We start from the raw sequence: 23,003 nt of genomic DNA on the forward strand, positions 1-23,003 counted from the left end.
GTCAAAGATTCCACCCCCAGGAGGATGAAAGGACCACACCTGCCCACAGAAAACCGGATGGTGCCTGCTGCTTTTTCCCTTCCTTCGCACCAGGCTGGGAGCAGAGCAGGCAGCCCGGCTGGCTTGTTCCCGGCTCTGCGCCCCTGCGCCTCTTGGAAACCCTTCCACTCCCACCTTTAGTGTTTCTGCTGGCTTAGAAACCGTTTACTGAAGTCCGGCTCTGGAAACCTTTTCTCGTGGAAAGCTGTTTGCACATGCTCAGGAGCACTTTGCGCGGACTTAATCAGGCAGCCCTTCCACTCCCCGCTTCCTGCCGGGCTCCTTCCCTCCCGAGGAAGCCAGAAGCGGGAGGGAGGGAGGGAAGGGGACGGGGGTCCTTCTCGCCCTCGCCGCCTCCTCTTCGAGCGATCATGGGGGGAGCCCGGAGGGCAAAGCGGGCTGAGACGGCGAGACCCCCGCCGTGCCGACTTGGTCGCCTCCAGCTTATAGGAGGGGTAGACCAGAGCATGGGGGCGCCTGGCCATGTGCAGAGTGCGCTGCAGTTCGGTCCCACCCTTCGGGCGAAGCAGCGGCGCGGGAGGTGGCTGGAGGGGGAGGGGACGGGGAATCCCCGCCGGGCCGCTGGTTCCGCCCGGGCAGGGCCAGGAGCCGGATCTGGGGCGGAGCGGGACCGTCGCCAAGCCGATTCTCCTCCCCGCGCGCACCGGCCAGAGGGGAGCGCCGGCCACTGGGGGTGGGGGTGCGGGGGGGCAGGACTGGCCCCCAGGGAGAAGGGCCAGCGGGGCGGCCAGCCATGGGCCAGGCGGAGGAGGCGCCCGGACGGGGCGCCCGGCTGCGGCTGCTGGTGGTCGGGGCGCTGCTGGCGCAGGTGGGTCCTGGCGGGCGGAGCGGGAGGGGCAGCGCAAGGGGGGGCGGCCGGTGGGTCGGGCGCCCCGTGTCCCCTCCCCACGGGTCTCCGGGCCACTCGGGGAGGCAGCGGGAGCGGAGCCCCTTCTCTCGGCGGGGGTGGGTGGGCGCACGGGCAGCTGGGGGCGCGCTGCTCCGGAGGGCCGGTCTGCGGGAAGGGCCCCCTCGGGCTTGCAGGGCCGGACGCCATCCAGGGCGCCCCCCCCCTTTCCCCTGCCCTCGCCTGCCTTCCCCAGCCCCCGAGGCCGGAGCGTTTGCTGAGCCGCGCCTTGTTTGCCCAGCGGGAGCGGCTCCCTGGCCCATGGGCGAGGCGTCGGGGCGGGCCGGTCCCGCGGAGAGATCGATACCCGCCGGCGCCCTCATGCCTGAGCGCCCCGGTGCCCCTAGCCGCCCGGCCTTTGGGGGGGGGAGCGGGATCCTTTCCCCGCAGTGGCGGGTGAGGGAAGGTGGTCCTCTGCGTCTCCCTCGCTGCCCCGACGGCCTTCCCGCGGCCAGGCGGACTCCAACGGGGGGGGGGGGGGTCAGGTCGAAGCGGCGGCCGACGCGAGATGCCCTCTCCCTTCCGCCCCCCCCCCGGGAGGTTTGGGTCTGGGGCCCTTGCCAGGCTTGGTACCGGTGCCCCCGCCGGCCAGCCAGCTGAAAAGCGTTGCGTGAAGATGCGCTGACTCGGCTGGGTGGCCCTTCTCTCCTGGACTCGGGACACCGAAGCCGCACCCCACCCGACCCCCGGCTCCTTCCTTCCTTCCTTCCCGGTTGACGGCCTCCTGCCGGCCGGCCTCCCATTCTCCGCCTTCCCCGCCCCCTCCCCAGGGTCTCGCCGGCAGCCCCGGCCCAGCTCCGGACACGCTGGTCTTTGTGTCCACCCTCGACGGGAACCTGCACGCCGTCAGCCGGCAGACGGGCCGCCTCCAGTGGACCCTCCAGGACGGTGAGCGCCAGGCGGCCGGCCGGCCGGCCGGGCTCCCCTGCACTGGGCACGGGGGTGGGGGTGAGGGTGAGGGTGGGGGTGGTGGCGGGCGGCTCCCTGCTGGGTCTCTGGCCAAGCAGTGGGAAAGGACAGAAACCTTTCCCGTTCGGGGCGGGTGCCCAGGCCCGGGGCTCCGACCACCAAGCCCTGCCCGCCACCCGGAGAGCGGGCGGGCCCTCTGGCGGCATCTCCCTCTCTCTTTCCCTTCCTTCAGATCCGGCTCTCCAGGCGCCCGTTCACACGGCAGAGTGAGTGCCGCCTTCTGGTCCAGGGGCAGGTTAGGCTCTGGGGAGGAGAGGGAGCCAGGCTGACGGGAGGGGCCGGGAGGGAGGGAAGGGGGGGGGCAAGCTCTGCCTTCGGGGGGAGGCTGTCACGGATGAGCCCTGGACCCGGCCTCCCAATTGCCCCCCCTTTTCTCCTGTTCCTTAGAGCGGGGGGGGGGGAGGCAACTCGGTGGTCCTTCATGGCCCCGCCGGAGGGGGGACCTCCAGCGGAAGAAGGGCTTGGCGTGTCCCTCCCTGCCCCCCCAAAAAAAAACCAAGGAAGGGATCAGAAGAGAAACAAGGCTCTGAGGAGGAGAAGCAGAGGGTGGCCCCAGACGGGGGGGGGGAGGAGAGGGAGAGGGAGGGGGGAGAGGAGGCTCTCAAAAGTGTCCTCTCGCTCAGACCAGCCTTCCTTCCGGACCCGAGCGATGGCAGCTTATATGTTGTCGGGGGCAAGAACAAGGAAGGTCTGATGGTGAGTTTCGGGGGGGGGGGAGGCGGGAGGCCAGGAGGCTCCATGGTGGGGGGGGGTGGCTGGCTAAGGTGCCATTCTTGAGAAAGTCCCTCCCTCTCCCAGCCACACAGGGCTCTGCGGTTCAACTCAGAGGAGAGCGAGGGGCTTGGGGGGGGGGGAAGGAAGGGGGCTGGGAGGGGGAAGACATAACCTCTGCTGCTCAGAAACACACATACACACACACTCCGGGGGGGGGAGGTGTGTGTCTTAGACCCAGCGAGCGCCTGGTTTCCACCACCCCCACCGCCCTCAGCAGCCGGCCTGGCGTTCCAGCCCCTGCGCCTTCCTTCTCTGCCCGCAGAAGCTGCCTTTCACCATCCCAGAACTGGTGCACTCCTCTCCCTGCCGGAGCTCCGATGGGATTATTTACACGGGTATGAGCTGGGGAGGGGGGCTGGAGAGGGAGACCCCCCCCCGTTTGCCCACCCTCAGGGTCTGCAGATAGGCCAAGCAAGCACCTCCCGCCAGGGCCATGGGCCTCTGCGTGGGGGCAGAATGCGGCCCCCTCTCGCTTGAGCCCCTGCAAGAATCCAGAGGGGCCGAGTTCTCAGGTGGAAGGAGGTGTGGGCCGCCCCCCCCGGCCCCTTCCACCTCGGGGTGCCTCCCAAGCCCTGAGGGGCTGGCAGAGGAGTGGGGCTGGCAGGGAGTTCACTTGTGCCTCCCGGTGCAAGGAGACGGAGAGGGGGACGAAAGGAGGTTCCCCCCAGCCCTCAGCCCCCCCGTCATCCCAGGGAAGCAGGAGCCAGAATGAAAGGCCCCCTCCCCTCATTCTCCCAGGGAAGAAGGAGGACACGTGGTTTGTCGTGGATCCAGCCTCTGGGGAGAAGCGGACGATGCTGTCCACCGAAGCCTGGGAGGGACTCTGCCCCACGACCCCGTTGCTCTACATTGGGCGGACCCGTACGTGCCTGCCCCCCTTTTTCTCTTCTGTGGGGCCAGGGTGGGCCCCCTTGGGCCGAGGGGAGGCCAGCTGCAGGAAGGGCACCCCTGCCCTGCCCTGCCTCCATCCTGAGCATTGGGCATCGACTTACTGCCCCTCGGCCCCCCCAGGGACGCAGGAGGGAGCAGCGGCAAGAGACCCAGGGCGGCGAGGGAAGCTGCCACCTGCTTTTGCCAAGCGCTGGCTGAGTTCCTCCGCCAAGCCAGAGATGCAAGCCCTGTTTCCGTTAGCGGGGTTTCCAAGGTGGACTGCCTCAGGAGCAGGAGGCTCCACCGTGCTTTAGCGAATGACAGCCCTGGCTAGCCAGCCGCCCCTCTCCAAAGGGCTGTCTTGCCAAGGAGAGATGCAGCCTGTCGGTTCGGTGCTTGCTGAGGTGAGCCCCCACCCCCACCCCAGTGGGCTTCTGTGGTCCAGGTTAAAGACGGCCTCCAGGGAGCCCCCTCCAGGACCAGCGGTGGGCTTGCCTGGCATCATTTCCCGGGCACCTTTGGGGCAGGAGGCCACAGGCTTCTCTTTTCCGTCTCCAGAGTACATCATCACCATGTACGACACCAAATCTCGGGAGCTGCACTGGAACGCCACCTACCTGGACTATTCGGCTCCCATCCAGGACCGGGACAGTGGCTACCGTGAGTAACTGGGAGGCGGCGAGGGCCAGCCTTCTTAGGGAGGAGAGAGCGGGAGGGAGATCGGAAAGCCGCTGACTTTTCCTCCTCATCCTCCCCCCCCCCGGTCACCCCCCCCTGCACAGAGCTAGCCCACCTGGCTTCCAGCGGAGATGGGCTCCTAGTGACGGTGAGCCAGGAAAGCGGAGAGGTGCTCTGGATGCAGGACTACGGGGCCCCCGTGGTCGGGGTGTACACGTGGCACCAGGACAGCTTGCGGCGGGCCCCTCACCTCAACATCGCGCCGGAGAGCCTGCGCTACCTCCTCCTGCGCTCCCAGGACGTGCGCTTCCCTAGCTGGGACTCCCAGCCCTCCAAGGACTTCATGGTCAAGACTCAGCTGCTGTGGGTATTGCCTGGGGGGGCAGGGGGGCACCCTGGGCATCTTCCAGGGGGCGAGGGGGTGTTGTGGCCCTGCCTGATCCAGGAGCCTGGTGTGCCCGCTGGGAAAACCACCCCTGGCGTTCCTTGCTTCCAGGCCAACCCTCTATGTGGGCAAATACGCCGCAGGGTTCTATGCTGTGACTTCGCTGGTGCATGAGGGTGTGGCGCTCGTGGTGAGTACGCCCCCCCGTCTCCTCCTTAAGGTGCAAGGGTGGGATGAGAATCAGATTGGCTCTCAGGGGTTCACAGGTAACCTCTGCCTTCTGCAGCCCCAGGGGGTCACTCTGGCCCGGACCAACGGCCCCACCACAGAGGACGTGACCCTCCGGACATCTGGCGAGTGTGAGATCACGCCCAGCACGGATGTACGGTACCCCCACGGCAGCATCATGCCCGCCCATAGCCAGTGGCTGCTGATTGGTGAGTCCCTGACCTTTTGGGGCCGTTTTTTGTGGGAGGGGGGAGTCGGAGTGCCAGGAAATCTTCCCTCATCCTTCCAGAATCCCCTTTGTTGAGAAGAGCTTTCCTACCCTTTAAAAATGCACACCTGGCTGCAGAAGACCAGCACAGCTGGAAGTGACAAGCCAGTGCTCACCACCACCCTGGCCAGGCGGCACCCAGTTGCCCTGCTGGCCACTTGCCCTGAGGACCAGCAGATGAAGGCAGCCGCCCTCTTCCTGGCCAACTTGCTTAGGAAGATCCGGCTGAGCGAGGCGCACTCTCCTTGCTGCCATTTGGGCGAACGGCTCTTCTTGGCTGGAGGAGGTCCCTCTGAACTGCTGAGCCAGGTCAAGGGTCAGCGCAGAGTGGCCAGAGCACAAGGACCTTATGGCCTAATGGTCAGGGGCACTGGGCGGAGCTGCCATCATCACAAGGGGAGAAGAGACGAGGGGTGTTCGGGGACCCGTGACATGGCTCCAAAACTCGTGCTGAACTCAACGGGGGGTGTGTGTCTTCTTTTCCTGCAGGGCACCACGAGCTGCCTCCCGTAGTCCACACGACGATGCTGAGAGCTTTTCCTGAGCCCCAGAGGAGGAGGAGTGCGGAGAGCCCCCTCCCCCACAACCCTCTTTTCGAGGAGGTAGGCGGTGGTGGGTCAGCATCGAGTCCTGGCTTGCAGGGGAGGGAAGGGGAGAGAATTGCCCATGTTTAACCCGAGAACTTGGGGTGGTTGTTGTTCTTGTTGTTTTTGACCCCTTAGGGGGTCAACCCTAGAAATGGCAAAGCCACAGAGGGAGGAGTCCCCCAATTCGCCTGATCTCCTCTGGGTCTGCCTGGGGCTTCAGCAAAATGTGAGGAGGATGTAAAGCCAGAAACGAAATGAGAACGCACCCTGTTCCGCCTGAATCCTTTGCCCTTGCCCCCAAAGAAACAATCACAAGCAAGACAGCAGCTTGACTATTACTGCCCCCTTTCTCTTTCTCTCTTTCCTGCCCCCCCACCTCAACCAGTGCCCGGCGGGGGGGGGGGAGAAAGGCACTGGTCTATAGGAAAGGGCATGCAGGCTTTGAGCCGCCCCCACACACACGCGCGCTGCCTCTTGTGTTTCAGCTCTTGTCCCGCGGCAAACTGGGGGGCCACCCGGAGGAGAGCCAGTACAGGGCACCTCCCCGCTTGGTGACGGACACACTGCCGGTGGGGGAGGCTTACCAGGACCCAGGCGGCTGGGAGCTGCTGGCTGCTGGCCTCGCCACAGTCTTTTGGGGCGGAGGACTCCTTTTCTTGGTGCTCTGGGTGAGTGGATGCGCCTTCCCCCCCCTCCCCGGCTGCTTCCCTTAACTCCCAGGTGGGAGACATTTTCCCTTCTCTGCCCTAGAGAGAGTTCCCGCTTCCCTGCTGTGCGTAACCTAGACCTCCTCTCTGCTCCCGATGTGGTTCCTTCTCAGCTCTGAGGACTAGAAACTTATTGCTTTTCAAGAATGCCTCCGATGTCCAATCCCACACTTTTGCGAGTCGCGGCAGGATTGCAATGATAACCAGATGCACCGAAGGGACACTGCTAAAGACCTGTGGCCTCTTTTCTTGTATTCCTCCCCACCCCCCCTAAAAATAAATGCAGCATCAGAACCGAAAGCAGCAGCAGTACCTGGCACAGCAGCTGGAGGAGAAACTGCAGCTCCTGCAGCAGGAAGGGACTGGAGGGGCTTCTCCTGGCTGGGGCACCAGAGAGCCTTCCAACGCCATTCCTAGGGAGCCACCCGGAGCCACACCGCTGGATCGGCGCCTGGGGCCTTCCTCTTATTCTAGATCACCCAAAGGGGAGCCTGGCCAGGCCCTTCCTATGCCAAGTGGTACAGACCAAGGTGGGTGGGAGCAGCCGCGTGGGTCAGAGTGGGGAGGGAGGGACGGGCACTCTGGCAGGTGGCAGCAGTGACCTGGCATGGCAAGCTGGGTGCAGGCGGCGCCACCTGGCTCTAGAGGTGTCAGGGCTCCCTCTTCTCCCCACCAGCCGCAAGCACTGACCCAGAGACGACGACGGTGGTGGGGAAGATCTCTTTCAGCCCCAAAGACGTGCTGGGCCGTGGTGCGGGTGGCACCTTTGTCTTCAGGTGAGTAGCCCCCAGGGACCCCCTCCTCTGGGCGCTTCCTTAGGAGCCCTGCAAAGGCCCCCTCCCAAAGGCTTGGTGGGAGCTCTCCTGAATAACGTGTCCCAGACTGGGAGCGATCCTTGGATAAGGCAGAAAGATGAGGCACAAAAAAGAAGGGCCGAGCTTTGGAGATCACAGATTCTCCTTGTCAACAAGAAGTTAAAAAAGAAATCAGGGAGCAGTGGGTGGGGAGGTTGAGCCCTAAATCCTTGCAGGCTGTGGATTGCTGCTGGGTTGTAACCGAGGAAGAAGGCTCTGCCAAAATCAAGCGGGGCTCCTCGGGTGAGGTCGGGGTGTTTGCTTTCTCCCGGAGTAGCCCACCTGCTTGCTGGGAGCGCAGGGAAGCGAGGGATGTTTGATTCACCGCCTCTAGCACTGCAGCTCGATGCGTCTCCCCTTCTCGCACCTGCAGGGGTCACTTTGAGGGGCGTCAGGTGGCCGTGAAGCGCCTCCTGGCTGAGGGCGTCCACCTGGTGGATCGCGAGGTGCAGCTGCTGCGGGAGTCGGACGAACACCCTCACGTCCTGCGCTATTTCTGCACAGAAACCGACCGGCAGTTCCACTACATCGCCACGGAGCTGTGTTCTGGCACCCTCCAGGAGGTGAGCAGCTGTGGCTGGGGAAGCCCCAAGAAAGGCACGGGGCTTGATCCGCCGCGCTGCCTCCCTTCCTGCCTTCCACTGGGCAGAGGCGACAGGGAACAGGTCAGGAGAAGCCTGCGCCAACTCTCTGGCGGTCTAAACACACTGGGCGGGCCAAGCCATGCTCAGCCTTCTAGGTCCCATCCCTGGCCGGCTTGCCCGAATGGCGGGTCCTCCCGAGAGCCTGCCGTGGGCACCTCTTCCACCACATGGGTCGGCGTCCCTTCTGCGGGAGACCTTCAAACTCTCGATAGCTTGTCAGTTCCTCCTTTTAGAGAACCCGTATTGGGACACCTTGTATGTGGTGGCTTTATAAACATTTATTTTAAAGACTAATTTAAGACTATTTTCCAAAAAGACATTTTTATCGAAGAAGAAGAAGAAGAAGAAGCCATACGTTTGTGTTTCTTGTGAGTTCCTTCTGCCTTGGATTCTGAGCAAAGGCACTGTTTCTTTCCCTCCCCCCCTGCCCCCCCGTCTCCCTCCAGTATGTCGAGGGATCTGCCTCAAGATGGAAAGGTCTGGATCCGCTCTCCCTCCTGCGTCAGACCATGTCGGGACTGGCTCACTTGCACTCCCTCAGCATAGGTAAGGATGAGTCCTCCGAAGGAGAAGCGGGGATGGGAACAGGCTCAAAGAGAGGGGGAAGCCCCAGCTGCTGCACGAAGGCCATGCGGCCTGAGGGTCCACTCCTCTCTCTCTCTCTCTCTCTCTCTCTCTCTCTCTCTCTCTGGGTGTGTCTTCTAGTTCACCGTGATCTGAAACCCAGCAACATCTTGCTCTCAGCCCCCAACCACCACGGGCAGGTCCGGGCGGTCATCTCCGACTTTGGCCTCTGCAAGAAGTTACAGAGTGGGCGCCGGAGTTTCAGCCTCCGTTCAGGCATTCCCGGCACGGAGGGGTGGATTGCGCCAGAGGTGCTGAGAGAGGACCCCAAGGAGAACCCTGTGAGTGGCCCTCCCTTACCTCTGCCCGCTTGGTGCAGTTGCGGCTGAGACATTCCAGATCTTCCCCACAGACCTCTCTGTCTCTCGCAGACATGCGCGGTGGACATCTTCTCGGCTGGCTGCGTCTTCTACTACGTGCTGTCTGGCGGGGAGCATCCCTTTGGAGACACTTTCCACCGCCAGGCCAATATCCTCGCAGGCTCCTACCGGCTGGACCGGCTGCAACAAGAGACACACGGTGAGGGTGAGGAGGACCCAAGGGAGAGCAGTCCCCCGCCCTGCGCTTTCTCTCCACCGGGATCCTGGCCGAGCCCCTGATGGGTGGGAGGGAGCCAGCACCCTTCCAGGACTGAACTTCTCTTCCAAGCTTCAACATTGGCCGGAAGCAAACTGTGATCTCTCTGCATCGCGATCCCAAAAGTAGGGACAGACGATGGCCATCCAGGGTCCCTGGAACTCATGACACTCAGCACCGCGCCTCTTTTCGCTTCCCAGGGAACATCCTTGGGCGGGAGCTGATAGAAGCCATGATCCACAGGGACCCCCAGGGGCGCCCTTCAGCCACGCGTGTCCTCCTGCACCCCTTCTTCTGGAGCCACGAGAAGCAGCTCCAGTTCTTCCTGGTGAGTCCCCTGGGGAAAAAGGGGGGCTTTTCTGGGCAGCCACCCAACCGGCCGAGCAGGCGGCGGGTGCTCTGGGTCTTGTCCTGCCCGCCCTTCCCGAACCCCTCTGCCCTGCTCTCCTCCTTAGGATGTCAGCAACCGCATTGAAAAGGAGCCGGCGGACGGGCCCCTCGTGCGCGGGCTGGAAGCCGGCGGCTGCGCAGTCGTGAGGGGCGACTGGCGGGGATGTGTCTCCCTCCCGCTGCAGACAGGTAAGGTCGAGAGCCTGGGTCCCCCCACCTTCCTCGCCCCCCCCAGCCCCCCATGTGGAGTCAGCCTCATCCACCAGACCCACAGCGGCGGAAGCCTCTCCCAGGAGAGAAGGTCACTCCCGGGCTTTAACTCCACAGACCTCCGGAGGTTCAGGACCTACAAAGGCAGCTCCGTGCGGGACCTTCTGAGGGCCCTGAGGAATAAGGTATGGCGGCTGCCTGCTTGGCCGAGGCACCGGGTTGCTCCCAAGGGCCACCTCCCCAGCCCTTTGGGGGGGGCGCCCCACGCCAACCCTTCCCGGCTGGGTCCCACCTGGGCAGTCCTGCTGGCCGGCCGAGCATCCCTTCCAAAAATGGAAAGCTGAGCGGCCAAGCGGCCAGAACCTTTCTCCTGCCTTCGAGACCATTTATCTGAGAAGAAACCTGAGCTGGGGAGGGGCGCGCGGAGAGAGAGGTATTGCCATCCATGTTACTCCCCATGTCACAGACAGCTGTGGGGCGGCTGGAGGAGCCATGGCCCACACATAGGGTTTGAGGGGTTCCCAGCATCGGTTGCTTGGCCCCTGTGGCCGCAGAATACGGGCCCGGAGAGGGGGCAACGGCCCTGGTTTTGGGGGGCTCCATCTCTGCCTCCATGGGCAGACCCCTAACCCTCTCCTCCCCCCCCACCCCCTGCAACCACTTCCTCCTCATGGCAAGTGGTTCTGTGCCGGGGGGGGGGCAACCTCCATCTATTGGGGATGATGGCCAGAGAGGACGGCTTCTGACTTGGCGGGGAGAGGGGGGGTCGGCGCCCCCTCTTCTGTGCCCTAAAGGAAATGTCACCAAGCCTCTTGCGCTCTCCAGAAACATCACTACCACGAGCTGCCCAGCAGCGTCCAGGAGAGCCTCGGCGCCCTTCCGCGGGAGTTTGTCCAGTATTTCACCCGGCGCTTCCCTCGCCTGCTGCTGCACACCCACCGGGCCCTGCGCCCGTGGGCTGCCGAGAGACCCTTGCAGGCTTATTACTGCTCGGAGCCATGAGAAGACCCGGACCAGATCCAAGCCGGTCTGCCTGTCGCCCAGGCTGGACGTGGGAGAGGGGCCGGAGAAGGACAGGCGCAGGGGCTGCCCCTCCACCTAAGGTGGGCTCCCTCCCTCCTGGCCTCCGTGCGAGGGCACCTTCTCCCGTGGCCAGCCTTTTCCCTCAGGCCAGTGGGATCCCTCCCCCACTTGGCCCACACACCCGAGTCCCTGGCAGGCCAGCAGCCTTGACAGGGGGTGGGTGGGGGGTTTGCTTTCAACAGCCAGGGAGCCCTGCTCCACCCACAACCACCTTTTTTCCCCCAAAGGGAGGACAATTTATGAGCAGAAGTCCAGCTGATCCTCCTGGCTCAAGATCTACCAGGGGGGCTTTTTTGTTTTTTTTTTTAAATGAGAGCCTTGTAAGTAAAAGATTTTTGTAAAAAAAGAATGGAAGCATGGCGTTTGTGTGAAAAGGGAAAGCAAGGCATTGTCGCGCCACGTTGCCTTCTCCCTCCCCCCCACACCCACCATGTACACATCTGCGCGCACACAGGGCAGTCACTCGGGTTGCATCTGCAGAAGCGCTCCCCGACATTGCCTCTTCCCGAGATCGGGACTCTCCACGGTCTGGCTACCTGCACAAGAGACGCTGCCACAGGGAAGCTGAGCCACAGCAGCAGAGGCAGAGCGAGGGGTGCAGAAAGGCAGACCAGCAGAGTCGTCGTTGGCTCAGGGGAGGAAAGGCCTGGCTGGGCTCACACCCTCCTTCAGCCACAAAGCTTTCCCAGTCATACCAGAAGGGAGGCGCTTCGGCTTTCCCTTCCTTTTTCCTCGCTTCATCCTCTCCCTGCACAATTTCATCACTCAGGTGTATGTGTGTGGAATCACACCCTTGCAGCAATGCAGCTGGGGAGGCCCTTACCTTCTACAGCTGCCAGGGTACCCTTCCTTGACATGGGTGACCAGAATGTGTGCGGGAGTCTCGTGTTGCCCAGAGGCCATGATGGATGAATGCCTGCAGCTGCCGAGAGTAGTTTGGAGAGAGGGATGCTCGCCTGCCCCCCTTTAGAGTTTCCAGGATGCAACCAGGGAGAGCATCCACAACGGGGACTCACCAAGAGACCCTTCCCACTAGGGTTTAGAGGCCTGCCCTTTGACCCGGTTGGACAGACAGACACAGACACACACACGCACACACACACACACCCCTACATCCTGGGAGGGAAGAACAGAAGCTGGGGAGAGGACCTCTATGTGCTTGAAGTTTCCAGAGAATCCTCTTTATTCACCAAGAAAGTAACGTACAAAAAAGTTTAATTTGATGCAGATTAGTTTCAACATTAAAAATGTGGTTGCTCTGACTCGAGGAACAAACAGGTGAGCACCAGAGCAGTCTTGGAAACCGGAGGAAGAAAGGGAGGAGCGCCCCCCCCCCCCGAAGAGAGAGCCCGGCGGCAGCTGCTGCCACAGACCCTGCTGCCAGGCCCTCTTGAAGCTACTCTGAGGCTGGGGGCCCAGGACCCCTGGATGTGGGGATCGGGGGGGGGGGGAAGAGAGAGGGTTGGGGTGGGAAGAAGGAAGGGCCCTTTGTTTCCACCACAAGCCGGAGAAAATAAACCCCACGTTCTTAGGAAAGAGCGTCGCCGCAGTCTCGGTTCAGCCTTTGGCCTCTCGTGCTCGTGTGCCTCCTGGATGCCGGACGCTGCTCCCTGTTGTCCCGCCCGCCCGCCCGCCCTCTGCCAGGCTGTGACTGCTCTGTGGGGGGGGGGGGGGGGGCTCCAGCTGGGACGGACAGCCAGGCCCCAGTGCCCCCCCCCCGCCAAGGGTTCTGGTCCGGGGAAGCCATCCTTTCTGGCCCGGGAGGGTGCCTTTTTCAGGCCGAAGGCTTCAGGCCGGCCGCGCCCGACTTGGAGGTGAGCAGCTTCTCCACCATGGTGCGGGCGTAGCGGAGGCGGCTGGCCAGCTCCTTGCAGCAGCCGAACTCTTCAATCAGGGTCAGCTTGTAGGTGTGGAACTCCCGCTTCTCGTTGATGTAGGTGACGGCCGACATGAGCGGGCAGAGGATGAGCTTGGTGTGGTCCTGCGGGAGGGGCGGGCAAGAGGCAGGAAAGGGGCTCAGGGCGGCTGCCACCCAGCCTGGTCCCCCCTCCCCTCGGCCTCCCCTCTGAGCCGCCAAAGGGAAAGCCCTTGGCCGAGACCCTGGCCTTCTGCTCTTAACTCGTTCCGTTTCATGGAACCCCAAAACTGTAGAGCTGGAGGGAACCCCAAAGGCCATCAGATCCAGCCCCCAATGGTGCCGGAAGACCTCGCGGACAGATAAAGGCGGCCACTGGAGGGCTGTCACAAATCTTCCAGCCAAGCAGCTCCCGTCCCCTTCCAATGCAATCCATTCGGTCACCAAATAGATTTACTTTCTGGGTGGCCGTTCCACTTGTTCAGTCATCCCCCCCCCCTCCCCGGGAGCCACACCAAACAAGCCGGCTCCGTTCTCTACGTGGCTGCCCCGCAGGTATCCCTCAGACATCCCCCCCCCCACGGGGCTTCATTTCCAGATCTTGGGCTCCAGCGGTGACACAATGGCTCAGAGGGGCAGGCGGAGCCCAGAGCCCACCGTGGCCCTCTTTGCACCCAGGCAAATGCATTTTTGCTTTAAAGCTCCGGCGGCCCCTCCCCGAGGCAGGCCGCAGGGGACGGGCCGGCGGGGCCGCTCCTGTGACCTCACCTGGAAGAAGTTGATCTGCACCGTGCCGTTGCTCAGGTGCAGGACGATGGCGCTGCGTGTGCGGAACCAGGTGCGCAGGTAAGGGAGGCGCGCCAGCTCGTCTCCCTCTCGAGGGGTGATGTTGGCCCCGGCTTTCAACAAATGCTCACTCATGTAGTTCTGGAAATAATTCAGCAGCGTGATCTGCAACAGAGAGGCACGGTGACGGGGCTATCGTGGAACACGGCAGGGGAAGACAGCCGGGCATGGAAGGAGGCAGCTCGCCAGGCCAGCGCAGCCCCCAGGAAGCCGCCGGCTAAGGGTTTCCCCTGATCATCCCTGCCCAGAGAGGAGAGCCCGGTTCACTCCGCCAGCTCCGGTTCCCCTCTGCGCTTGGCCAGGGCTCTCCTCCACCGGATGTGGCACCAGACGAGGTTGTGAAGGAGCCATGCCTGCCTCCCCCTCAGCCCCAGCCACCCACACGCACACAAAGGCTGCCCCTCCATGGCACAGAGAACAGAGTTCAGGGGCTCCCAAGCCCCTCAAACACTCCTTTGCTGTTTCAGCGGAATTTGGCCAAGAGCCGAGAGCACGTCCGGCCTCCCCGGCTGGGGGCGACCAGTTCGGCGCGTGCCTCTCTCTCAGCAAAGCCGTGGGCATGGACTGACCCCCTCCCTCCGTCCTCTGCAGGCTTCGATCCCACAACAAACTCACAGACCTTTTTGGTGAACGTCTCCGGATACGACCGCACGTTGAAGTAAGACTCCGAGCCGTTCTGCTCAATGTACTGCAGGTTGTCCCCGTCGTTGTACATGATGAGGCGGGTCGAGTCATTGAAGAGGACCCCAACGCTGTTGTCGCATAGCTGGTAGCCTACGAGGAGAGGAGAGGGGGCTTGGTGGCTCTCTGGGGACTTCCCAGCCCCCTCCCGCCGGCCCCACGCAGGGATCGGGACCATCCTGTGGGGCTCCACCTACCTAGGCCGTACTTGTCTGAGTAATCCACCCACTTGCTGACCCAGAAGATGGGGATGCAGGCCGGGTCCTCGGCCTCCTCTGCAAGAGAAAAGCGGGGTCACTAGAGGGAATCCCCTGCCGGCAGGGCTCCCTGCCCTGTGGGGCTGCCCGCAAGGCCCGCTCACCTTGCCGGATCGGGGCCCTGTCGGAGGGCTTGGCGGCATTGACGAGGGTCAGCTGCTGGAGCAGATCCGCCAAGTGGCAGTCTGGAGGATCCCCCGGGTCCCGCTGGACCGCCTCCTCTTCCTTCTCTGGGACCTTTTCCAGCGCAGGACTCTCTGGGCCTGGAGGCAGGAGAGAGAGAGAGAGCCGGTTGGGTGCGTGAGTGTGTGTGTGTGCGGAGGGAGAGGCCCCAAAGGTCCCTCGGGGAAACCTCTAGAGTCACCTTGCAAACTGACCCAGTGGGGCCGAGGTGCGGAAGTTGGAAACAAGGAGGGGTTCATTACGACAAGGTGCCCACCCCGTGCCATCCTGCTCCCGGGGGCTCTGCCCCATCACTTTCCTCTCCCCCCCCCCGGTCACCAAATGCTACCTCAGTGGGCACACCGGACACACCTTTGTTAACCACCGTGAGAGGCTTCCGTCCACCGGAATCAAGCCCGTTGAGGGCCAAAGAGAACCTGGGGGGCATCGTGAGGCAGGTGGTGGGCAGCCGGGAAGGGATGTAGCCCGTCGTGAAGAACTCGTCATTCAGCAACTCGTCAATGGTGGGGCGGGCCGCCGGGTCGGACCTCAACATCCTCCGGATCAGGCTAGCAGCGATGGGGTTGATGTGCTGGGGGAGGAGAGACGCCGGCGTGAATGGGAGCCCTCGTGGCCGTCGGCAGACCAGAGGGGCGGCTCTGCCCGGTCCCCAGGCAGCCCCCTCGGTGCTCCCTCCACCCGCAAGGGATAATCAAGACCCTGGGGTCCCTCCCCATTAAAGACACCTTCCAAGGAAGAAGAGGAAATAACTCAATGGGTCGTGTTTGCCCTGCATGGTCTTTACTAGCCGCCTTTTGTGATTGGTGGGTTTGGATCTGTAGCATTTTTACCAGCGTTTGGGCTTCCGGAATCCTGTCCGCCTTCATACCGGCAGCCGAGAAGCTGGCTGGGGGCTGTCTTCCTTCTAAGTGCTGCCCCTCCACCCAGACTGCCTAAGGACCCAGGGTGGATCCCCAGCATGATGCCAACCACCCGCAAAACCACTGCCAGGTGCCTCCGGGACAGCCGACCCACTTCCACCCCCCCCTTGCTAGAACCCTACCGTCGGAATGGTGTACTCGTTGTTCTTAATCCTAATGTAGGTCTCCTTGAGGCAGGAGGTCTCGAAGGGCGGCCTTCCAACCAGGAGGGTGTACCTGCACGGAGAAAGCACACAGAGAGCCCAGGAGGTCCAGAGAGTTCCTCGCTCTTCCCAGCATCTCACGGGAGATCCGGAGGCAGAAACAGGTGTGGGGCTTCCCCCCCCCAATTTCCTCCCTCAAGCCCTAAACATCCGTAGACACTTCCACCCTCCCCCGCCCCCGTGAATGGCCCACCACGTGCCCTTGCTATAGAAGCCCAAGGACCACCATAGAAAGGGGCTGGGCTTCCACACAGAGCCTTGCCCCCACCTCCGTGCGGGACCACCCACCCCCACAAAGCAAGAGATCGCCCTGGGAGACCCCCGTCCCCAACCTCCAAGGGATGCCGCTGGTCCTTCCTTCTCCCCCAGGAAGGAGAGGCAGCCAGAGATGAGCCAAGACCAGTCCGGAGCCCACTCAAGGGCTGGGAGACCGGGGGGGGGGGGGGTTGTCTTAAGGGGAAAGGCCCCCTCCCTCTCAACCTACATGATGCATCCTATTGACCAGACGTCCACCTCGAAGCTGTGGCCCTTCTTGCCAAGCACCTCCGGGGCGATGTAGTTGGGGGTCCCGCAGAGAGTCTTCTTCCGCTCCCCGTTGTATTCCACCTTGGTGGCCAAGCCGAAGTCACCTGCCAGGACAAGGAGGCCTCTCAGCTCAAAGGGGACCACAGCGCCAGCGGGCGGGCAGGAGCCCTGCAGCTCGCAAGCTCTCCGAGGGGGGGGGGCTGTGGATGCAGGCCCACGGCTGTTCCCCCCTCCTTCCCAAGGTCTTGGGAGGCGGAATTTAGCCTTCCTTAAATGTTAAGGGCTAGAGATGGGGGTGGTCGCATACGAATATCCCTGCACAGGTGGCCTTCACGAGGGTCCAGTCCCACGGGCCCTTTCTTCCAAAGGCCAGCCAGCCCCACTGGGGGAGCGGCCACCCTCCTTACCTATCTTCACCTCCATGTCGTCGTTTAGGAAGAGGTTGCCGAGCTTGAGGTCCCGGTGGATGACTCGGTTACTGTGCAGGTACTGGCAGCCCAGGATGATCTGCCGGAGGAAGTAGCGCGCCTCGGGCTCCGTCAGCGCTTTCCGGCGCTTGTGCAGCTCCATCAGGGACTAGGGAAGAGGAAGATGATGGAGAGAGGGAAGGCAGGAAAAGAGAGGAGGAAGTTAGAAAGGCAGGAAAAGAGACAGAAGGAAGGCAGGAAAAGAGAGAGGAGGAAGTTAGAAAGGCAGGAAAAGAGAGACAGAAGGAAGGCAGGAAAAGAGAGAGGAGGAAGTTAGAAAGGCAGGAAAAGAGAGACAGAAGGAAGGCAGGAAAAGAGAGGGGAGGAAGTTAGAAAGGCAGGAAAAGAGAGACAGAAGGAAGGAAGGCAGGAAAAGAGAGAGGAGGAAGTTAGAAAGGCAGGAAAAGAGAGACAGAAGGAAGGCAGGAAAAGAGAGAGGAGGAAGTTAGAAAGGCAGGAAAAGAGAGAGGAGGAAGTTAGAAAGGCAGGAAAAGAAAAGAATGAAGGAAAAGAGAGAGGGAAGGAAAGTTCCTCTCCCCCCCCACAAGCCAAGAGGAGGGGATGAGGCACTCTGTACATGCCCAGAAGGGGGAGCTGAGCCCTGCCCCTTCCTGGCGCTGTCACCCCCCTCCTTCCTTCTCCCTTCTCCCCCCCCACACTCCCACCTTCCTCCTTTTCCTGGGGGGGGGCTCACCCTCCGTCGGCAGAGCTCCAGGACGACGAAGACGAAGTTGGGGTCCTCGAAGAAGCCGTGGAAGCCGACGACGTGCCGGTGGAGGAGGCTGCGGTGGATGGCGATCTCCATGGACATCTTCTCCTTCTGGGGCGCCTTCAGGAGGAGCGCCTTGGGCACGATCTTGCCCGCGAAGACCTCCTTGCTCTCGGCGTCCGTGATCTCGTAGCACCGGGCGAAGCCGCCTTTGCCCAGGAAGCGGCCCAGCCAGTACCGGCGGCGGCTCCGCGGGTCCACCAGCACCTCCGGGATGGCCTTGCTCTCCTTCGACGACGAGGACGAGGAGGAGGAAGGAGGAGGAAGAGGAGGAGGCGCCGTCGAGGAAGAAGAGGAAGACGGGGCGGGGGTGGCCCGCACGCCCCCGATCTCCCCGGGGCGAGAACCCCCCCGGCCGGGCACCGCTGCCGCGCTCATCCTCCGCCTGCGCGCTCGCCCTCCCCCTCGAGAGACAGAGAGAGAGACCGACACCCCCCTTCTCCCTTCTTTCCCCTCCTCTCCGCTCCTTCCCCTGCGCTTCCTCCCCTGCGCTTCCCCTCCGCTCCCCGCGCCTTGCTGGCCCGTCCGGCGACCGTCGGGCGGCGACTGGGGCGGCTCCGCCGGCGAGGATTTCAAACCACGAGCCGGAGCGTTACGGAGCCCCGAGCGCGCGCCCCGATTGGACGGCAGGATTTAAACTCGGGACCGCCCCCTCCCGCCGCCGCCGCCGCCGCCGCGCGCCGCAAAGCATCACGGGGGAGCCGGGAGGGGCCGCCCCCCCCGTCCCGCCCCCAGCCCCGCCCCGCCCCGCCTGGAGCCGAGTTGGGGGGGCGGCGGCTGCGGAGCGCGGGCGGCGTGGCGGGAGAGAGGGAGGGGGGGGAGGAGGATGGGGAGCCCGGGGGGGGGAGTCACAGCGGGGGCGGTTTGGGGCCCGTGCAGTTGTTGGCCCCATTGGGAGGGGGGCGCGCACCCACCGCACCCCCGACCCAGAGGGGAGCACAGGAAGGGGGAGCCCGTCTGGGGAGGTCCTTGTTGAACTTGACACGATGCAACCTCTTCCTCTAAACAGGAGGGGCCGAGATGCCAGTGAGGGCCCTGCCGTCACCCCCACACACACACCCTTCAGGGGTTCCCACCCCACCCCTTGTCCACCCTGTTTGCTCAAGCAGGGGGCACCCTGTGGACAGGCGGCTGGGGGGGGGGGCTGCAGGATTCTGGCCAGGGAGCCCAGGTGGAGGGCATGGGGTTCACCTTGCAAGGCTTCATTATTGTTCCCCAACTTTCGGGCAGGACCTGAAGCCTCCAGGCTAAATAAGGCGGGGGGGGGGGGGTTTCCAATGCTGCTCTTGAAGACAGAAACACTCCCCTTTCTTGCCCCCTTTCCGCCTAGAATTTGTGCTCCTTCAAACTGATCCTGCAGCCGCTTGTCCTGTTTCTGCACCCGGCTGGGTTCTGGCTCTGTTGAGGCATCTGCCCCGAGGGATAGGATTCTACAAACGGGGGTATGGAGGGACAGCGGGCGCCCTCCCTCCAGAGAAAACGCCCGCCTCTCCAAACTGCACTCCAGATCCCTTCCCCAGCCACCACTGGGACCCCTTTGGGGTTGAGACTGGGGCCGGACGTGGAGTCCGAGACAACTGGGAAGAGGGTGGAAAGGGATGGCTGCTTTCATAGCCCTTTTAGGGGACTGGGGGCAAGAGGGGAACAGAAAGCGCCTCCTGGGGTCTGTTTTGGGGCTGTCAGGAGAAGAACAGGAAGCCTGGAGGGGACATTCCCCCAACCCAATGCTTTCACTGAGCAGGGCAGCTTCGCAGGAACGGCCTCCACAGTGACCACACCTTCTTAACGCCCCCTGCTCTGGCTGTGTGCCCCCCCCTTCCAACACGTTCTGCACTCAGAGGGCAGGCTACTAGTTCATGGGTGATAAAAGCTGCCCTGAATCCATGCTAGCTGTTTTGTTGCGGGCCTAGAAAGTAGCTAGCAAGCAAAACTCAGCTCCCCTGAACAAGCAGGTTTCTCCTTGAGGTCCTCATGGCATCGCTTGGGGTGGTTTTCTCTTTCTTTCTTTCTTTGTCTTCCTAGGTGGGGTATATTTTTTTTGGGGGGGGTCTTCCAGAATCCTTGGCGTCTCCTCGGCCCTTGTGTCTCTATTTCTGCCTTGTGGGCAGATGATGCCAACGAGGCCACGGAAGGCCCAGCAGGCATGGAGATGGACAATCACAAAGAGAGGAAATGGTTCTGTAAGCTAAAGGCATGGAAAGCAAGGCCTGCCAAGATTTTGGATTAACAATCAGCCTGAAGAAGACACAAGTCATGGGCCAGGGCGTGGACTCGCCTCCCTCTATTACCATCTCCACACAAGAATTGGAGGTTGTTCATGACTTTGTGTACCTTGGCTCAACGATCTCTGACACTCTGTCCTTAGATGTCAAGCTGGATAAATGCATTGGCAAAGCAGATACCATGTTCTCTAGACTTGCAAAGAGAGTATGGCGCAATAAGAAGCTGACGGTCAGAACCAGACAAACTAACTACCTTCTTGGTGCTTCTCTTTTCTAACAGTGCCTGCAAGGAGGCAGCAGCTATTATGATTAGGGGTATATATATATATAAATGGGAGAAAGGTCTCCAAGATACAGAAATGGCCTCTCAGACTCTGCCTGGGTTCAAAGCTGGGCCACTGGCTTATTTATACAAGCTCCTCTCTTCCACCCCTGATCCTGCCTGCTTGTGTGAGGTGCATGGCCTTGGTGAGCATCTACACATTCATTCATTTATGTATTTATTTATTTATTTGATTGATTGAGTTGTATCCCGCCCATCTGGTCTATGCGACCCCTCTGAGCGGCTTTCATTCCCTTATTCACTGCGCTTCCAGACACAAGCCGGTTGTCTGCCAGGGCTATCCAAGTCCAGAATGGAAGTGGCCCATCTCAACGGGCTTGCCTCCCCTTGCAGCCTCTACACACAGCGCGCGCACACACACACCTCCATCCTCCTGAGACACTCAGCAGTCGGCCCACCTGCCAGGAACACGAAGGACACCGGACCAACTGTCTGCATGGGTAGAAGGCAGCTTGTTCTTACGACACAGCCCAACGGCAGCCTCCCCATCTTTCATGCCCAAGACAAAAGTGATATCCTGCTGAACAGCAACGACCCCCCAGGATAGGGACAGTCTTTTTAAACAGAAAGCAGGAGTCCCGGGTCCCTCCTGGGTCTAGGCGGGGCAGTCCTCCTGATGCCAAAGTCTGTTCAGAGTCCGGACAGGCAGCTCTCCTCCCTTTGCGCTCCAGCCTCTGGCCGTGAAGGGCCCGGGAGGCAGAGGTCCGCTGGCGAGCGCCCGCTGGCTTTGCTCTGACGGCGGCGGCGTCCTCCTCCTCGGCAAGGGGGCCAGTCCGTGAGCCCCCTGGGCAGCCAGAGCGCCCCCGGAGGAGCTCGGCACAGGAAGGTCCGCGACGACGAAGCGGGGGCGGGCGGGCGGAGGGCGATCGCTCCGAGAGAACCCGCCGAGGGGCGTCCGCGCCCGGCCCCCCACCCCACCCGGGCCCAGGCCGCCTCCACCTCTGGCCGCTTTCCTGCTCGCAGCCCACTCGCGCCCCCCCCCCGGGCGCCCCGGCTAGCAGATGGCGCAGCTGGGCCGGCGAGGGGCCTGTCCTTGCCCCGCCGCCGACGGCGCGGGCTCTCGGGGCCAAAGCTCCGGGTTGGAGCGGCGCCGGAGGGCCGGGCTGAGGCTGCCGCCGGGCAGGCGGACTTGGGCCAGCAGGTCCCGGAAGAGCTGCGCCACGTTGTGGTCGTGCTTGGCCGACACCTCGAGGTAGCGGGCGCCCCAGAGCCTTTCCACCGTCTCCGCCGGCGGCGCGCCTCCGGGCTCCGCGCCCCCGAGTCCCGGCGGGGCGGGCAGGTCGCTCTTGTTGGCCGCCACCACCAGCGGCGCGTCCCGCTTGGCCTCCACGATCTCCCGGCGCAGCCGCTCCGCCTCCTCGAAGGAGCCCGGCTCGTGGGGCGAGTAGACCAGGGCGAAGGCGTCCCCGCGGCGGATGCCGAGGCGCCGCATGGCCGGGAAGCTGTAGCTGCCGCTGGTGTCCAACAGCTCCAGGCGGAGGCGCCGCGCCGCCCGGGTCGCCCCCTTGCGCTCCGGCTCCGGCTCGGCGTCCGGGTCCAGATCCAGCTCGAGCACGTGCAGCTCCTCGACGGTGCGCCGGTGGCGCGGCTCGAAGGCGCCGTGGAGGAACCGGCGGATCAGCGCCGTCTTGCCCACCCCCGCCGCCCCCAGGAAGACCAGGCGCACCCGCACCACCTCGGCCGGGCCCCGCCGCGCCTTCGCCCGCCCGGGATCCCCCGCGGCCCCAGAGCGCGCTCCCCGCCGCCCCAGGCTCTCCATCCCGGCGACTGGACGGCGCGCAGCCCCGAGCGAGCGCTTTATCGGCTCCCTCCGGGGTGCGGAGGCGGCGCGCGGCCAATCCGGGAAGGGGGGGGAGGAGGAGGAGGAGGAGGTCCGCCGGAGGGCTGGCTCGGCGGCGGCGGCGGCGAGAGAAATACTCGGAGGGGGAACCGAAGATTTGCCCTCGGCCGTCTTTTAACCCTGCTTCGAAATCCGAAAGAACTCCCCCCCCCGCCCTCGCCCCAGCTGAAGCCCCGAAACCTCCCGGGACCTTCCTTCCGCTCCCGTCGCCCGCCGGCCCAGCCACCGCCTTTGTTTATGGCTGGAGGGGAAGGAGGTCTCTTGCGAAGTGGGAAGCTCTCCCTCTGAACGTGTCCAAGGAAATAAAACTCCTTTCCCAGGATCGTTATTTGTAATTTTACTTTTATTAACTATATTTTTTAAAAAATTAAACAGAACAGAACTACCGAGACGCAAAGCAATTCTGTTCCTTCTCATTAAACCCGCAAGGGCACTAACAGGGCGGGATATCAGTTGGATGAATGAATGAATCACTGAAATTAATAAATACACGAGTCAGCCTAACAGCGGCATCACCCGTGACTCAAAACGAGGAGACAGGATGACTCAGGCGGAGGCAGGGCAGCTGACGATGATGGCCCGCGGCAGGCAGAAGGGGGCAGTTATTTATTTTAGCTTGGTCACACAGGGGCGAGGGCTGGGGTGCCCACTGAGGGGGGGGCAACGCTTACTGGATCCACAAGCACAGTTGGAGAGCAGAGAATAAAGTTGCTCCAGCAGGATCCATGGCCTTCATTCACCCTCCTTGGCTGAGGGGCTCCAGAAGCTCCTCTTAGTGGTCCCCGCAGAGCACAGCTGGATGGCAGCTCCCCCCCGGCTCCCCCCCCCCCACTTTGCTGGTGCCATCATCTTAAACGCTCTATCAAATCCAGAGGCCTTTGGAAGAGGCTGCTTGCAGATCAAGCTCCTTGTTCCAAAGGAAGGACTTTGCCAGTGTGATGTGCCAGAAGAGTAAGACCCTTCACTTCCCTGGCATCTCTGACTTTTAAGACATGTCTGCAAAATCCATGCACACCCAATCCTTGCCTATGAGTGCTTAGCTGATTGGAAACAGCAGGGGTGGCGGCGGGGTGGTGGTGGTTGTCAGCCACAATGCCAC

At 62.8% G+C, this 23,003-nt stretch overlaps 3 protein-coding genes across 4 annotated transcripts; 1 reads left to right on the forward strand and 2 right to left on the reverse strand.

The window, feature by feature from the left end:
- The first annotated feature begins 733 nt into the window (after positions 1-733).
- Positions 734-11,142, forward strand: ERN2 (endoplasmic reticulum to nucleus signaling 2). 2 transcript variants are annotated; one of them, XM_072982646.2, is made up of 22 exons: positions 734-868; positions 1,717-1,834; positions 2,088-2,121; positions 2,539-2,611; positions 2,952-3,024; positions 3,428-3,550; positions 4,118-4,219; positions 4,342-4,600; positions 4,734-4,812; positions 4,909-5,059; positions 5,608-5,720; positions 6,191-6,373; positions 6,699-6,942; positions 7,089-7,188; positions 7,640-7,829; positions 8,357-8,456; positions 8,616-8,815; positions 8,906-9,053; positions 9,311-9,438; positions 9,566-9,689; positions 9,828-9,895; positions 10,536-11,142. In XM_072982646.2, exons 1-22 carry the CDS (start codon positions 794-796, stop codon positions 10,710-10,712), a joined length of 2,862 nt encoding a protein of 953 aa, XP_072838747.2. In that variant the 5' UTR covers positions 734-793; the 3' UTR covers positions 10,713-11,142. The 2 variants fall into 2 exon arrangements, with proteins under 2 accessions (XP_072838747.2, XP_078237542.1); XM_078381416.1 differs by lacking the exon at positions 734-868 and adding an exon at positions 1,253-1,342.
- An 805-nt stretch (positions 11,143-11,947) lies between these two features.
- Positions 11,948-17,940, reverse strand: PLK1 (polo like kinase 1). Its single transcript, XM_020804780.3, has 10 exons — positions 17,425-17,940; positions 16,671-16,839; positions 16,223-16,367; positions 15,658-15,751; positions 14,967-15,186; positions 14,537-14,695; positions 14,373-14,450; positions 14,114-14,268; positions 13,417-13,599; positions 11,948-12,774 (listed from the first exon to the last, which is right to left on the reverse strand). Exons 1-10 carry the CDS (start codon positions 17,875-17,877, stop codon positions 12,568-12,570), a joined length of 1,863 nt encoding a protein of 620 aa, XP_020660439.3. The 5' UTR covers positions 17,878-17,940; the 3' UTR covers positions 11,948-12,567.
- Positions 17,941-21,023: 3,083 nt separating this feature from the next.
- On the reverse strand, positions 21,024-22,034 carry LOC110085026 (ras-related protein Rap-1b-like). The gene has a single exon (XM_072982896.2). It carries the CDS (start codon positions 21,821-21,823, stop codon positions 21,059-21,061), a length of 765 nt encoding a protein of 254 aa, XP_072838997.2. The 5' UTR covers positions 21,824-22,034; the 3' UTR covers positions 21,024-21,058.
- Positions 22,035-23,003: the final 969 nt, after the last annotated feature.

The sequence above is a fragment of the Pogona vitticeps genome, chromosome 13 (assembly GCF_051106095.1).
Source record: "Pogona vitticeps strain Pit_001003342236 chromosome 13, PviZW2.1, whole genome shotgun sequence".
Taxonomy (NCBI): domain Eukaryota; kingdom Metazoa; phylum Chordata; class Lepidosauria; order Squamata; family Agamidae; genus Pogona; species Pogona vitticeps.

Coding starts and splice junctions, on each gene's coding strand:
- ERN2 (XM_072982646.2), top strand. CDS start 794: ATGGGCCAGGCGGAGGAGGCGCCCGGACGGGGCGCCCGGCTGCGGCTG. Junction 4,813..4,908: donor ATGAGGGTGTGGCGCTCGTG/GTGAGTACGCCC, acceptor TGCCTTCTGCAG/CCCCAGGGGGTCACTCTGGC. Junction 5,721..6,190: donor ACAACCCTCTTTTCGAGGAG/GTAGGCGGTGGT, acceptor CTTGTGTTTCAG/CTCTTGTCCCGCGGCAAACT.
- PLK1 (XM_020804780.3), bottom strand. CDS start 17,877: ATGAGCGCGGCAGCGGTGCCCGGCCGGGGGGGTTCTCGCCCCGGGGAG. Junction 14,696..14,966: donor TCTCACGGTGGTTAACAAAG/GTGTGTCCGGTG, acceptor TCCTGCCTCCAG/GCCCAGAGAGTCCTGCGCTG. Junction 13,600..14,113: donor CGGAGACGTTCACCAAAAAG/GTCTGTGAGTTT, acceptor TCTCTGTTGCAG/ATCACGCTGCTGAATTATTT.
- LOC110085026 (XM_072982896.2), bottom strand. CDS start 21,823: ATGGAGAGCCTGGGGCGGCGGGGAGCGCGCTCTGGGGCCGCGGGGGAT.